The sequence below is a fragment of the Rhinatrema bivittatum genome, chromosome 1 (genome assembly GCF_901001135.1).
Source record: "Rhinatrema bivittatum chromosome 1, aRhiBiv1.1, whole genome shotgun sequence".
NCBI lineage: Eukaryota > Metazoa > Chordata > Amphibia > Gymnophiona > Rhinatrematidae > Rhinatrema > Rhinatrema bivittatum.
This window is the reverse complement of record NC_042615.1, coordinates 309,859,602-309,873,461: the sequence shown is the minus strand read 5'-3', so window position 1 is coordinate 309,873,461 and position 13,860 is coordinate 309,859,602. Positions and strand designations below refer to the sequence as shown.

General features: G+C 45.0%; 1 protein-coding gene across 2 annotated transcripts in view; it reads left to right on the top strand.

Annotated features, from left to right (window-relative positions):
* Positions 1–13,860, top strand: part of DAPP1 (dual adaptor of phosphotyrosine and 3-phosphoinositides 1) — an 85,992-nt gene that overhangs the window by 34,746 nt on the left and 37,386 nt on the right. For both annotated transcript variants that reach the window (XM_029597228.1, XM_029597235.1), the window contains exons 2-3: positions 1,089–1,211; positions 4,227–4,360. In XM_029597228.1, the coding sequence (XP_029453088.1) occupies positions 1,089–1,211; positions 4,227–4,360 (257 nt within the window). The remainder of the gene's footprint in view (positions 1–1,088; positions 1,212–4,226; positions 4,361–13,860) is intronic.

Here is a 13,860-nt window from a genome sequence, read left to right as displayed (position 1 = left end):
AGGGAGAGAGAGAGAGAGAGTGAGCACCTGGCCATAATGTCATGGCCCATAGGTAGGTATTTGTATCCCTATGGTAGGCCCACCTAGTAACTCGAGGTGGGGTTTTCTCTCTCTCTCTCTCTCTCTCTCTCTGTCTAGGACCATTAACAATGGTCCCCTGGTGGTTGAATGAAGGAAATACAACAGGTCTGGCACTTATCGCTGAAAATGGTATCGCAATTTGTGCTAACTTAGCTCTTTGCACAGGTAATTAGCGCAAATTGCGATAAATGCTATATTAGCATAAAACACGCCCCTTTTGCTATCGCATGCGATACTTACCACATTTTGATAAATCCAACCCAAAGTCCCTGCTTTTCTTCCCAGAGAGAGCTCTCTGTACTCAGGGATTGAGCTATGCATCGCCACCAAAGGGAAAACTGCTGAAGTCAACCCAGAGAGGTCCATGTTCAGATAGCCATTGGCAGGTAAAGTCTGGGTTACTTTGTCTGGATATTCAGCTTGAATCCACGCCAGCTGAAGATCCAGTCTAAAGTTACCCAAGTGCAGTTGACCGAGTGACTTTAGGATGGCTCGTCCCAGATAACTTTATCCGGACAGCATTGAATATTGGTGCTGTCTGGACAAAGTGAAACTGCGCCCTGTGAGTAACCCCAGCACCAACTCTTTTTGCCCAGGTACATTGTGTGTGGGCGACGAATTGTCTGGAAAAAATATAGCCAGCCAGCAAGGGGAGAATGTTAAACCTTGGGGATTGTTCGCTAACTCCAGTGGTTCGCTGGACAAACCCTTTGAATGCTGACCTCGTTTAGCCAAACGATGGCACTTGATCCAAATGAGTTCACCGATACTGTTTTTTTTACTACAATAAAACCCTAAAACAATTAAAACTGTATCTAGTAGAATGGAATCCGAGTCTCTGAAGAGTAAATGAATGGGGTCCTAACTGTGGCTGGAGGCTTGCCAACGTGACGAAGACCAAGCACCACTGATTCACGCGAAGGCGGCGCAATCAGGGTGGAAGATGTAGGTTTTAGACGTATACTGATTTTGGATTCACTGACGCTTTCAATGTGTTATCTTCTCAGATGGTACCACGACAGTCTTTCTCGACATGCTGCCGAGGCCCTCCTTCTCTCCAACGGGTGTGACGGAAGCTACCTCCTGAGGAAAAGCAAAGCGAACGCCGATCTGTATTCCCTCTCCGTAAGGTACCGACACTTTTACAGTTGCATTCCTATTTTCCTGGGCACAGATAAAATGGTGCAAAATGCCTGGCCACCAGCAAAAGACATGCCCATATGCATTTTATTTGTGCCACATGTCTTAAGGTCTTCCACTTGCCTACACATCATTCAGCAGGCCCAAATTACTGCGAAAGCTTAATAGGAAGAAGAGGATTTTGATTATTATTTTATTTATTTATTTATTTATTCAGCTTTATATACCGGCTTTCAAATTAATTTCAAGGCGGTTTACATTGATTGAATTTGCAGTAGCAAAATTCAAAACACATATATGCTAAACATATCATTATACATATTACATCACCAAAACATTAAATTAAGACTTAAATTTATGCTCTGCTGTCTCTTACTGCAGTGGTGGTAGAGGGGAGGAAAACTTGGCTCACTTAAGACCATTGTTGTTGGCCACATTAACTGTGTAAATAATATACCGATATCTTAAGGGGTAATTTGGAGAGACAGAATGGAAAAGCTCTAGGTTGTCTGCCTTTTTATTAGGATTTTCATGTGTGCTTGGAGGATGCAGAGAAGTCTAGTTAGGCACAGACATTGGAACAGAGGTGAATAGAAATCTAGTGTTGAGTTATTTACTGGCCAACCCCATTACATATATGTGCCAGTTCCTCCTCCTCTGCTTGTGTACGGCTCAGATACTTAGGTGATGTGAGAGGATTCTGTAGCAGAAAGCCTTGAAATGTGCTTATAAAATAAAGGCAAATATTTTAAAAATTACGACTGGATTTTTAATGGCCCGTGCGTGTAAAACACAGGAGGTTATGTGCATGGCTGGGCCTTGCATTTTTAAAAGGGGCCCGGCCGCGCACGTAACCCCTGTTATGCGCACAAGAGCTGGACCTCGGCAGAGGGGTGGTCCGGGAGGGGCAGGGTGGGACTAGAGACGCCTGGTACAGTGGCCATTTGCTGCTGTGCCGGGGGATCACCCACCGGTGCGTACAACTTGCTCCAGCTCCTTTGCAGGAGCAAAAAATAAGTTTTAAAAATGGGGGGGGGGCCTAGCATAGGGATGGGGGGGCAGGTAGGATAGGGGAAGGGGAAGGGAGGTTAGGGTAGGGGGTAGGGAAGTTCCCTCCCGGTCCGCTCCTTAATTGGAGGGAACTGGGGAAGCCTGACGATGCGTCGCCGTGCGAATTCGCAAAATTCTACCTCCCCCCCCCTTGCCGGCGCCGACTGGGACTTTCTAACATTCGCGCGTCCATGTGTGTACGGCGGGTAGCATGCGCACATGAACGCGCGCTCGTTCTTTTTTAAAATCTACCCCTTAGTGAGGAAGGTTTTGAACAGGATTTAAAACCCTGGCTCCAGAGGCTTGAGTCCAGCACTCAGACGTGCTGGAGTAATTTCCATTGGGAAGTAGTGGTGGTGAAGGGTGCTCTGACCCTTGTATATGACAACATCGTCATCGTCATGATCATCATCATCATCATCACCGTTTATTAATTTATGACACCATTTTCCACCCAGAGAGTTCAAAGCGAGTTACAAATAATTAATAGCCAAGATATGTTACACTAGGTCAGGCAGTGAGAGAGACAAACATGGCATTTAGTTAGCATATTCCTGTCCAAGTTCTGGGAAGCTGCACAGAGTCACGCGGTGGAAGAGGAAGTTGGGCAGCGCTGCATTGGGCTCGAGTTTGTGGTTGTTTGATGGTTCTGATTTGTATAGAGCAGTGGTCCCCAACCCTGTCCTGAGGGCCCACCAGCCAGTCGGGTTTTCAGGATATCCACAATGAATATGCATGAGAGAAAATTTGCATGTTATGGAGGCAGTGCATGCAAATTTTCTCTCATGCATATTCATTGTGGATATCCTGAAAACCCGACTGGCTGGTGAGCCCCCAGGACAGGGTTGGGGACCACTGGTTTAGAGTACCTGTATAGGCAAGGTTGAGTGTTTTCTTCATGGCTTGGGAAGTATAGTTGGCAGAGTATGAGTCTGGGTTATAGAGGATTTGGTGCTGGGACCAAACAGTGCCTCAGACAGCCAGGTTTTTAGTAGTTTTCTGAAGGATAGGAGGTCAGGGGCCAGCCTGATGTTGGGGGGCTGGTGGGCAGAGATGGCGAGATGCATAGTCCTCAGGGGTTAGGACACAAGGTGGGCTTGTGAGAGAGATTCAAGTGGGCCAGGAGGCTCATAGGGGCCGATGGTGCTGCTGAGGGAGGGCAGAGTTTGAGAGATTTATAGGTCAGGGTTAGAATCTTGAATTTGGTCCAGTAGTGTGTTGGTAGCCAGTGTAAGGTTTTCAGGACTGGGGTGATGTTGTCAAACTTGCTGTATATACCTTCATTATCAGGTTAGGCAGGAGTAGGCGGTGATTAAGGGTTTGGGGTGTCCTTCACACAGTGCATTATAGTAGTACAGGTGAGAAATGATAGTGGTGCGGCTAGCAGTTATGAAGGCAGCATTGTTCTGGAAGTGGCAGAGCTGGCGGAGGTAGAAGAAAGACAATTAAGTGACTGTACCTCTTGGACCTGGGATTTCACCAGAAAGTTAAGAGTCCAGTGTGATGCCAAATCTCTGGGCTTTTGTGCTGAGCAGAAGAGTTGTTCCACCCAGAATTATTTTTGGGAGGGAGTGGTCAGGGTCTTTTGTTATCCCAACCCAGAGCATTTTTCTTTTGGGAATTGAATTTTAGTTTATTTTGGAGTAGTCAGTTTGAAATTTTTCCCTGATTCACTGAGGTGAGTGATGGTTCGATCTTGGTTATTGCCTAAAGAGATTAGGAATTGGTTGTCATCGATGTAGGGATAATGGGTGATGTGGCAGTTCCTTATGAGTTCACAGAGTACTTCGGTCAGGGGATAATATGACATCCTCTGTTTCAGTATCTCTGCTAATGCCTCTACTAGCGCATACAGACATCATTCTTTGTAACAGGCAATGTTGTTGTGCTATGGGGGTATGGCCTCTTAAGTAGTTCACATCTTGATGCTTTTGTTTTATGAATTTTTTTTTTAGGGCAAAAGATTCTGTCAAACACTTTCAAGTAGAGCATTCAGGATCTTCATACAAGTTTGGATTCAATGAGTTCTCATCCATATCGGAGTTCATTAAGCATTTTGCTAATCAGCCATTGATTGGGAGCGAAACAGGTAAAAAAAATATAAATATATATGTACACACATATACATTCTGCTGTGTAATTTGCAAATAATTTGCAATTTATTATTGTATTTTGTTTGTTTTGTAAAGAATTTAGAACTTGTGAAAAGTACCAGATTGATAGCTGGAAATCGAAGGCTTCCATTTATCCACAGAACAGATACCGTGAGCAATCACAGCGCAAGCTTCCCCCGCACTGCTCCGGCCCAGTGTATCTCAACCCTGCTCTGGAGGGAAGAGGGAATTCAGGTTCTGAGACGCCCAACAAGAGCACCAAGTGGTACCAAATTGTGATGGTGCTTTTTAGTGGCATGGACACTTGTCCGCTGGGAACTAAACTGAAACCAGCAACTCATTTCACACAGGCCACAAAACAGCCTTCTGATGGTAAAACTTTTAAGTTACTATCAACATGCACAGAACTGGAACCACTGACCTGGAGGTGAGAAGCTCTATGACCCTGCACCACTCCACTGAGCTATCCAGTTCCCTAATTTGCTCTGTATCCTCTGTATGCAAATATCTCTCATGCATATTCATTAGGGATATCCTGAAAACCCGATTGGCTGGGAGGTCCCATAGGACCGGTTTGAGCCCCCCTGAGTTAAGTGACAGCACTGTCTCGGGGGCCATTTTATTCCGTTGCTTGCATTGGTGTGGTGTGGCTGTGTGTTGGTGAGATCTGGCGTTATTTCTATGATGGAGATTTCGAATTGTGTCCTGCTGTTCCTGATGCTGTGGTATATCCTGCGGTTTCACCAAAGGATGGCAGCAGCAGAAGGTTTGGCAGGTGACAGAGATCGTGGCACGCGGTGTGAATTATCACCCATTAATACATTTGCCATGTTTTCTGTGGCCCACATTTATTAGAAATATAAGCATTCCTATTCCAGGGTCATAATTTTGCTAAAAAGGAGACCCGTTTGCTCGTTTTTATGCGTGGATTATCGGCGCGGATGCAGCTGCTTATTACATAGGGGCCTTATTGCGCATCTGTACGCACGTTTCTTTATGAATGCCCAGATTTGTGCATGCAAATCATTTGCATCATTTTTCTTTTTTACATCTCACAGATACCGCGGTGATCAAAACCCGTGCTCACAACTAGCAGCTGTTTTGCCACGGGTCTTACTACCTCGGCCCCCTGGTGTGGCAATCCAAGGTGCCATCTATTGTGTTGAAGTGATGCGCGACCTTAGCGCCTCCTTGCTAACCTGACCCTGCCGCAGCTGCCGGTTACAAAAACCGATGCCGAGTTTACCGGCGTCAGTCTTCATAACTCGGCGGTCTGCCGAGAATTTTTTTTTTTAAGTAAAAAAAAAAAAAGAAGTACAGAAAGGTTAACATGGTTGGGCAGAGGCATATAGATTTGAACCTTACTAGTTGTACGCTTATAAATAAATAATACCTTAGAATGCACCTGACAATGGATTTCGTTGTAGTCTGCAGCAGCCATCGTGCATCTTGAGTGACACTTTAAAATATTTTCTTTCAAGCACTTATCAACATAAAAAAATAGCTTATTGATCTGTACTAATTTATTTTATATGTACTGCAGCTTATAAATACACAACAATATCATATAAAAAGTAAACAAAGAACCCTTCACAGAAACATCAGATCCAATCATGTAATAAGACAAATATCAATGTATTCTTTCATGAATCCTCTTTCCAAAAATGCAGAATATATCATAACTACAATAAAACAGCAATAAGCATAAGAACTTAAGACTTGCAATGGGTGCAGAGCAGAACTAGGATTGCTCATACCATAACCCAACATGCAAACATATATATATATTCAGAGTCTAGTGTCACCGCAGTAACAGCAAAACAGACTCCCTCAACTACCAAGCACTTTGTGAAGTAATACAAACCCCTATAAAAATATAATAAAAAAACATTTAGAACCTTGTTATACCATACCATAACAGCAGTACCAGTAACTCTATGGAGTCAAAGAGCAGCAACCTTATCTGTGAAAAAGCAGCAAGGCAAACATTACACCAGGCCCTAGAACACTAATACACCACCTGCTGGGCAGACTGCTACAAATCCCTACAGAGAAACTTCACACTAACCGAAATACTGCACTTCTGTCATACGTGCGCAACACAGACAGAATAAGAAACTATAAATTAGAAACAGAAACACGCAGACAAGATCGAAATGGAAAACCCAAGAAACCAGACTCTATGAAAAGTGGAATACTTAAGAAAAAGTAAAATACAAATATATGAGAAATGCGCATTCCAAAGATGGCATATTTCAGTTGCTGAAAGTCAAAATCATTTTTTTTACCTTTGTTATCTGATCTTATTTTTCTAATCAGCTGGTCACAGTCTCTTTTTTTCCCCTTGTCTGTTTTTTCCTAATTCCTTTTTCAAGGTCTCTTTTTTATTCTGTTTCTTCTCTCTTCTCCTGCCTTCTTTCCTTCCTCCCTCATAGAGACTCTCACTCCCACACACTCTTTTACCCAGACTCCCACTCTCACACAGGCTCTCCCTCTCATATGCTGTGTCTTACAGGCAGATTCACACACACACACACACACACACACACACACACACACTCTCATTCTTACATGCTCTCTTTCACATGCAGGCTCCCACTGCTACACGCTTGCTCTCTCACACATTCACAGGATCTCACACCCACATGCTTTCTCTCTCTCACACCCACACAGGCTCTCCATGCCCACATACTCTTTCTCACTCTCTTTCACACACACACAGGCTTTCCCCTCCACATGCTCTCTCAAAAATACATATAGACTCACTCCCACATGCTTTCTTTCCCACACACATGACATACAGGCTTATCATTCCTATGCTCTCTCTCACACATATACACACAAGTTTCTTTCTACCATGCTTTCTCACACATACACACACAGGCATCTCACTCCCAAGCAATCTCTCACACATACACACATGGCTTCTCACTCCATGCTCTCTCTCATGCATACACACACCCACATACATACAGGCTTCTCACTCCCATGCGCTCTCTCAAAATATACCCAGGCTTCTCATTCCCATGCTGTCTCTCATGCATACACACACACACACACAGGCTTCTCGCTCCTATGCTCTCTCTCATGCATGTACATCCACAGACTTCTCACTCCCACATACTCTATCAGGGCTCTCACACTCTCCTGGGCCTTCTTGCTGTGACAGGCTTCCTTCTTGGGCCATGTGGAATAAGCACCGTGACGTCCCTTCGTCGGGCCTCCTTTTCTTGGGCTAGGTGGGATGAACTCTAAGCCAGCCTTGTTTCTGGCCTCCTCGGTGCTGAACAATGTTGATTGGGTCAGCCTGAGCTCAAAGTGGGTGGGCTGTGGCCCACCCAGGCCCCCCATGGCTATGCCATTGCACATATCATCTAGATAAGATTTTAGAGTGCTGGGGAGGAGGAGCCAGCTGTCATGTACATGTGGATACCAATAACATAAGAAATGGCAGGAGGGAGGTTCTGGAGGCTATATTTAGTTCAACATGCAGGATGCCAAATGCAGCCTGAGCTCTAAATGCATGGATGAAATGATGGTGCTGGGAAAAGGGATTTAGATTTGATAGGACCTGGGGAACATTTTGGGAAAGAAAATGCCTATTGCGAGAGGATGGGTTCTACCTTAACCAGGGTGGAATCCGGCTGCTGTTGCTAACATTCAAAAAAGAGATAGAGTAGCTTTTAAATTAAATCATAGGAGAAAGCTATCAGTCACTGAGTAGCAAGTGGTTTATAAAGAGGTATCTTCTAAGGATTCTGATATAATAGGAAAGTTAGAATATTCCGATAAGTTGTGATAAAGGTGGAAGTAGCCCAGGTGGAATTAAAGAGCAGACAAATATGAAGCATTCATAATTACCTGTATCAACTTCTAATAATCAGGTTATAAATAAAAACATGTTCTATGTTATCTGTATGTAAATTCCATAAGTCTAAAAAATAAGTTTGGAGACATAGAAAATGTGGCACTTATTAAAGATATAGGCATTATAGGCTTCTCAGTGACCTGGTGGAAGGAGGATACCCAATAGGATACAATGATACCAAGGTACAAATTATATCCACATGACAGGACAGATCAAATTGGTTGAGGGGTGGCATTATATGTTAAGGATGGCACAACGTCAAGTAGGATAAAATTCCTGCAAGAAACAAAATGCACTGTGGGCTCTTTATGGGTAGAAATTACATGTGCGATGGGGAAAAGTATAGCCCTTGGTTAGGATGAAGAATCTGACACACGTGCTAACCAAAGTTAGAAAATCAAATAAAATTGTCAAAACAGTAATAATGGTAGATTTCAATTACTACAGTATTGATTGGGTGAATGTAGGTAAAAATGTTACATGCCATAAATAACTGCTTCATGGAGAAGCTGGTCCTGGAAACAATGACAAGGTGAGCTGTTTTAGAAATATTGCTCAGTGGAATGCCGGACCTGGTGTAAGGGGTAATAGGGTGGGACTGATTAGCAATAGTGATCATAATGCTTTCAAATTTGACATAATTACTGGAGGGAGGGTATTAAGTAAAATTATTATAGTAGAATTTTAACTTTAAAATGGGAGACAATGATAAAATGAGTTTGTAACCACTCTTTATTTTTTTTTCTAAGGTTAAAAATTTGCATGCAGTATAGAAATTGTTTAAAAATATTATATTGAAAGCCCAGATTAAATGAATACCACATATTTTAAAAAGTCAAAGGAAGACCAAATAACTGCCAGCACGATTAAGTGGTGAGGTGAAAGAGCCAAAAGGATATCTTTCAGAAAATGGAAAGCAGATCCAAATAAAGAAAACAGGAAAGAGAATAAGCTCTGCCAAGTTAGATAAAAACCAGTAATAACTCAGGCCAAGAAATAATTTGAAAAGAAACTTGCCATATAGGCAAAAACTAATTAATAGTTTTTTTTCAAGTACATTTAAAGTAAGAAACCTATGAGGAAGTCATTTGGACTGCTAGATCAGTGTTTCCAACTAGTGTGCCATGGCACACTGGTATACCTCCAGAGGTGATCAGGTGCACCACGGAAAAGTCACCACTGTCTAATGCTCAGTTCCAGGCCAGCACCTGGGCTATGCTGTCAGCTACTCACAACAAGTGTTACTAGCAGCGGCTCTTAGGCGTGTAGGAGGTCCTTTCTGAGAACGCGTATAACCATGCATGATTCTTCATCCTAGTACCCCATGAGCCCTGGAATATGGTAATTAATGGACGACATGTAGGATATGGATAGTCCAGTCCTGCTTTGTGCAGTGCACACAGTGCAAATAGCTCCTCTTCATCTCCTGAGTTTCATTCCAGCCTCTGTCTTTTCCCCGGGCTGATGAGACAGGGCGAGCATGCAGTGAGCACTGAAAGTGTCTCATTTTGAGTGTTGGGAGCAGCAACTGTGGAGGAGCTCTGACAGCCACATATGGCAAGTAAAGTAACTGACAAGTCTGACTGCCCGCATCACACCAACTTCTCCTTTCTCCTGCACATATAGGAGGGAATTAGCACATTGTGGCACGTTGATGTGTGTTTCCATCCTTTCTCTCCCTTTGTTTTAAACTTTGAAAGAGACTGATGGGACTTTTTAAGTGCTTGCCTAGCTCTTCTTTTTACTCATATGAGTCCTCTCCATGCCCACACTATTTACCCCATGGAGAATGGTGTGCTACACAGTATTTTTGTTAATGTAGGTGTGCCTTGGGCTTGAAAAGGTTGGGAAACACTGTGATAGATGATAAAAAGGTAAAAGGGATGACAAGACCATAGCAAAAAAACTAAATTAATTCTTTGCTTCAGTCTTTACTAAGAAGGATGTTTGGGAGATACCCACATTGTGTTACGGCAGCCGGCTGCGGATGTAATCATCAACCCCAGCACTACTTAAGGCAGCTCCTGCTGCCCAACCTTTGCCTCAGCAACAGGTCCCACTCACCTGAGTTACTGCTCGCTCTGCATCTCTGCTCTGTCTTTGTGTGCTCCATTTCCTGCCTTTGTGTGTTCCAGTTCCTGCCTCAGTGTGTTCCAGCTCCTGCCTCCGAGTCTCCCTGCTCCGTCTTCATGTGTTCCAGCTCCTGCCTCTGAGTCTCCCTGCTCCGTCTTCATGTGTTCCAGTTCCTGCTTCTGAGTCTCCCTGCTCCGTCTTCATGTGTTCCAGTTCCTGCCTCCGAGTCTCCCTGCTCCGTCTTCATGTGTTCCAGCTCCTGCCTCTGAGTTTCCCTGCTCCGTCTTCGTGTGTTCCTGCTTCCTCGTACCCTCGGCTTGCTTCTCTGGTTTTGACTCGGCTCGTTCCTGGATTCTGCCTCGCTTGCTGCCTGCCCTGACCTCTGACCCGTCTTTGGATCCTCCTGCCTGCCACCGGCCTCGACCTCTGGTACGCTCGACTCTGCTTTTGCCTCCCGTCTTCTGACCCGTCTTCGTCTGGAGACCCGCTCCTAAGTCCTGCCAGCCCTGGCACCCAAGGGCTGAACCTGTGGGGAACGAGGGCTGGTACAGGTGAAGGTCCGGTTGGGTCTCCATCTCCAGCGTCTGCCTCCCGATGACGAGGGTCTGTGGGAAGCCCTCCTTCAGAAAGCACCAACCTCGTCTCGGCCCAAGGGTCCACCGACTACACAGCGGCGTGACACATTGTAAATGTTCTTTGATGGTGATGATTCGGAGGAACTGAAGCAAATTACTTTGTAAATGGAAGATATAATGCAGCAAACTGACAAACTACAGAGTGAGAAATCATCAGGACTGGATTGTATTCACTCTAGAGTTCTGAAAGAATTCAAATATGAAATTGCAGATCTGTTACTAGTACTTTAAACTTATGATTAAAAAGAGCCACAATAGCTGAAGACTGAAGGATGGCCAAAGTAATGCCAGTTTTAAACAGGATTATTGGGGTGATCTGAGAAACTATAACCAGACTTTGATGCTTGGCAACATAACATAGTACAAGATTTCTTAAAAACAAAATTACTAATAATATGGATAAACATGGCTTAATGGGGGCAAACAACATGGCTTTAGCAAAGGGAAGTCTTGTCTTTCTAATCTGCTAGATTTTTGTTAAGGTGTTAATAAACAGGTGGATAAAGTTGAGCCAGTGAATATAGTGTGTCTGGATTTTTAGAAGGCATTTGACAAAGTCCCCCTTAATGGGTACATCAGAACTCAAATAAATCAACAATCAAATATAAAATGGATAGGGAGGGTGAAAAGAAACTCCCAAGCAAAATAAAAGGCTTCATGGAGGAATGAATGCTTAAGCAACAGCCAAATCAAGAGTCAGCCATGGCATGCTGCCCCTGGGAGGGAAGCAGAAAATCCACAACATAAAATGGTGGTCTGAGTATTTATCTCAGGAACACACCACAGGTGCTCTCCCCTATGGGGGAAATTTACCTTCCCACATTGATACTAGTTTCCTCCCCACACAAATGGTATATTCTATATGTTTTTAGTAGGGATCCAACAGGATCTCTCTACATTGGGATCTGCTGGGTACTTGTGACTCAGTTTGGCCACTGTGGGAGACAGAATGCAGGGCTCAATGGACCTTTTGTCTGGTTCACCATACCATATCTTTTGTGCTTGTGAATTTTGTGGTTTCTTTCAACAGGGTCACTGTTGTGACTGCTTTGCAAAAGAGATCAAAAGAAAGAAATTTGCACACCTTTGGAAACACATTGTTGTGCTGGAGATGGACTCTTGGCCTAGTGCAAGATTGGTACGGCCCTCTGGTCGGACCCAGAGAACGCCTGCCACCAGGAGGCGGAGCACACAAGGAGAAAGAGGCTAGCTGGAGCTTCACCAATAACAGTCCGGGGTTTCCGCAGGTTGAGCCCTTGGGTACCTGGACCGCCTGGACATAGGTGAGCCTCCGGTGGTCTTCCAGAGAGGTATCGGAGAGGTGTGCCCAACACGAGCAAGGGTGTGTGGCTGATGCAGAGCGCGTGGACTAGACCAGAACCGGAAGCTCCGGAGACATCGGGAAGGCAACAGTTCAGAGAGGTCCTCCGGAAGAGGCAGGCAGCACCTGCAGGTCCAGCCACGTGAAAGCCACGGTTGTTATCCAAGTGCGTAGGTCCGAAGGTCACCGGGGGCCGGAAGAGAGTGTCCAAGTGAAGCACGAGGGTCAATGCCAGAACATCAGTCCAAGAGAGGCCAGCCAAAGCGGGGGTCACTACCAGAGTCAGTCTGTGCGTAGTCGTGACAAGCGAGGGTTGGTTCCAGGCGGCAGACAGTAGAATGGCCAGGCAGGCAGAGGTCAGTACCAAGAAGTCAGTCCAGATAGGTACTATCTGAGAAGAATACGGAAGCAGGAGATGCTGGAACGGGAGACACTGGAACAGGAGACGCATTAACACGAAAGCAAACTCACTACACAATCTGTGTCGATCCGATTGCCAAGGCATGGATCGGGGGTTTGAGCCTTGCCTTATATATGGAAGGCTGTTGATGTCATCGTGGCGTGCCTCCCGAAGGATTCCCGCGCTGGGCTCTTTAAGAATGGTGATGTCGTCCGCACGCGCACCTAGGGGCGGGGACGAGCCGGCCAAGGACGCGGAGCCCCGACGGGAGCTCTGCTGTGAAGCCTGTAGCGATGGAGACTCCGAGGGAGGCCACAGTGAGCGACAGGGACGCCAGGGGTTAGTGGCAGTGGGTAAGCTTGCACTAGTGGACGGTAATGCCAGGTGAGCAGGCCCGGTCGCGGCACCCACACGTTCGGGACGCACAACACACACTGGAGTTAGGGAAGTCTTCTTGCTGAAGTTAGGAAGAAAAGACAGATTGGTGCAAGCCTTTACTCATCCTAGAGGTTTATCCATGGATTCAGAGAGTGGGACTAAGATTGCGCATCCACTCACAGGACAGATGCTGGGGTTTGTGCAGGATCATCCACAGAGGAATGAAAAATGACACAAATGCAGAAAGAGGTGGCAGCATAATCTTCCAGAGATGGTTGGAGAATCGACCCTGAATTTCTATTTTTGCAGCTGAAGATGAGATGCTAAGGGCCAAATGTTGCCTGATGTGTGGAAATGGAGGTAGCTCAGGAATTTGGAAACGTTGAGGACTACAAACACCTTGAAGCAGTTCACGTGTGCTACAACAAAGCATTTCCTTCTCTTTGCTTTGGGGTTAGTTAGTGTTGTTTAATGCTTTTGTAAATGTTTATTGCCTTTTTTCCAAAAGTGCCTAAATTAAGAGTTTGGCCAAAGGCCCACAGTGTTATATTTTTTCAGACTCTTCTGTTTGCCAGATTTGTGACGTGGATTAATTTTTCCCTTTGAGAGGCTGCAGCAAATTTAAATCCTTGGGCAAAAGTTGCACTGTTTCAAAATTTGTTATGAGCTGACTTGTAGGGCTTTGCTTTCTGTACTTTTATGGGCCTGCTTTTGCCTAAAACTTAGATCTGGCATTCGTGTCTAATACAGGGGGTTCTCAGTCCTGTCCTTGGACACACCAAGCTAGTCAGTTTATCAGA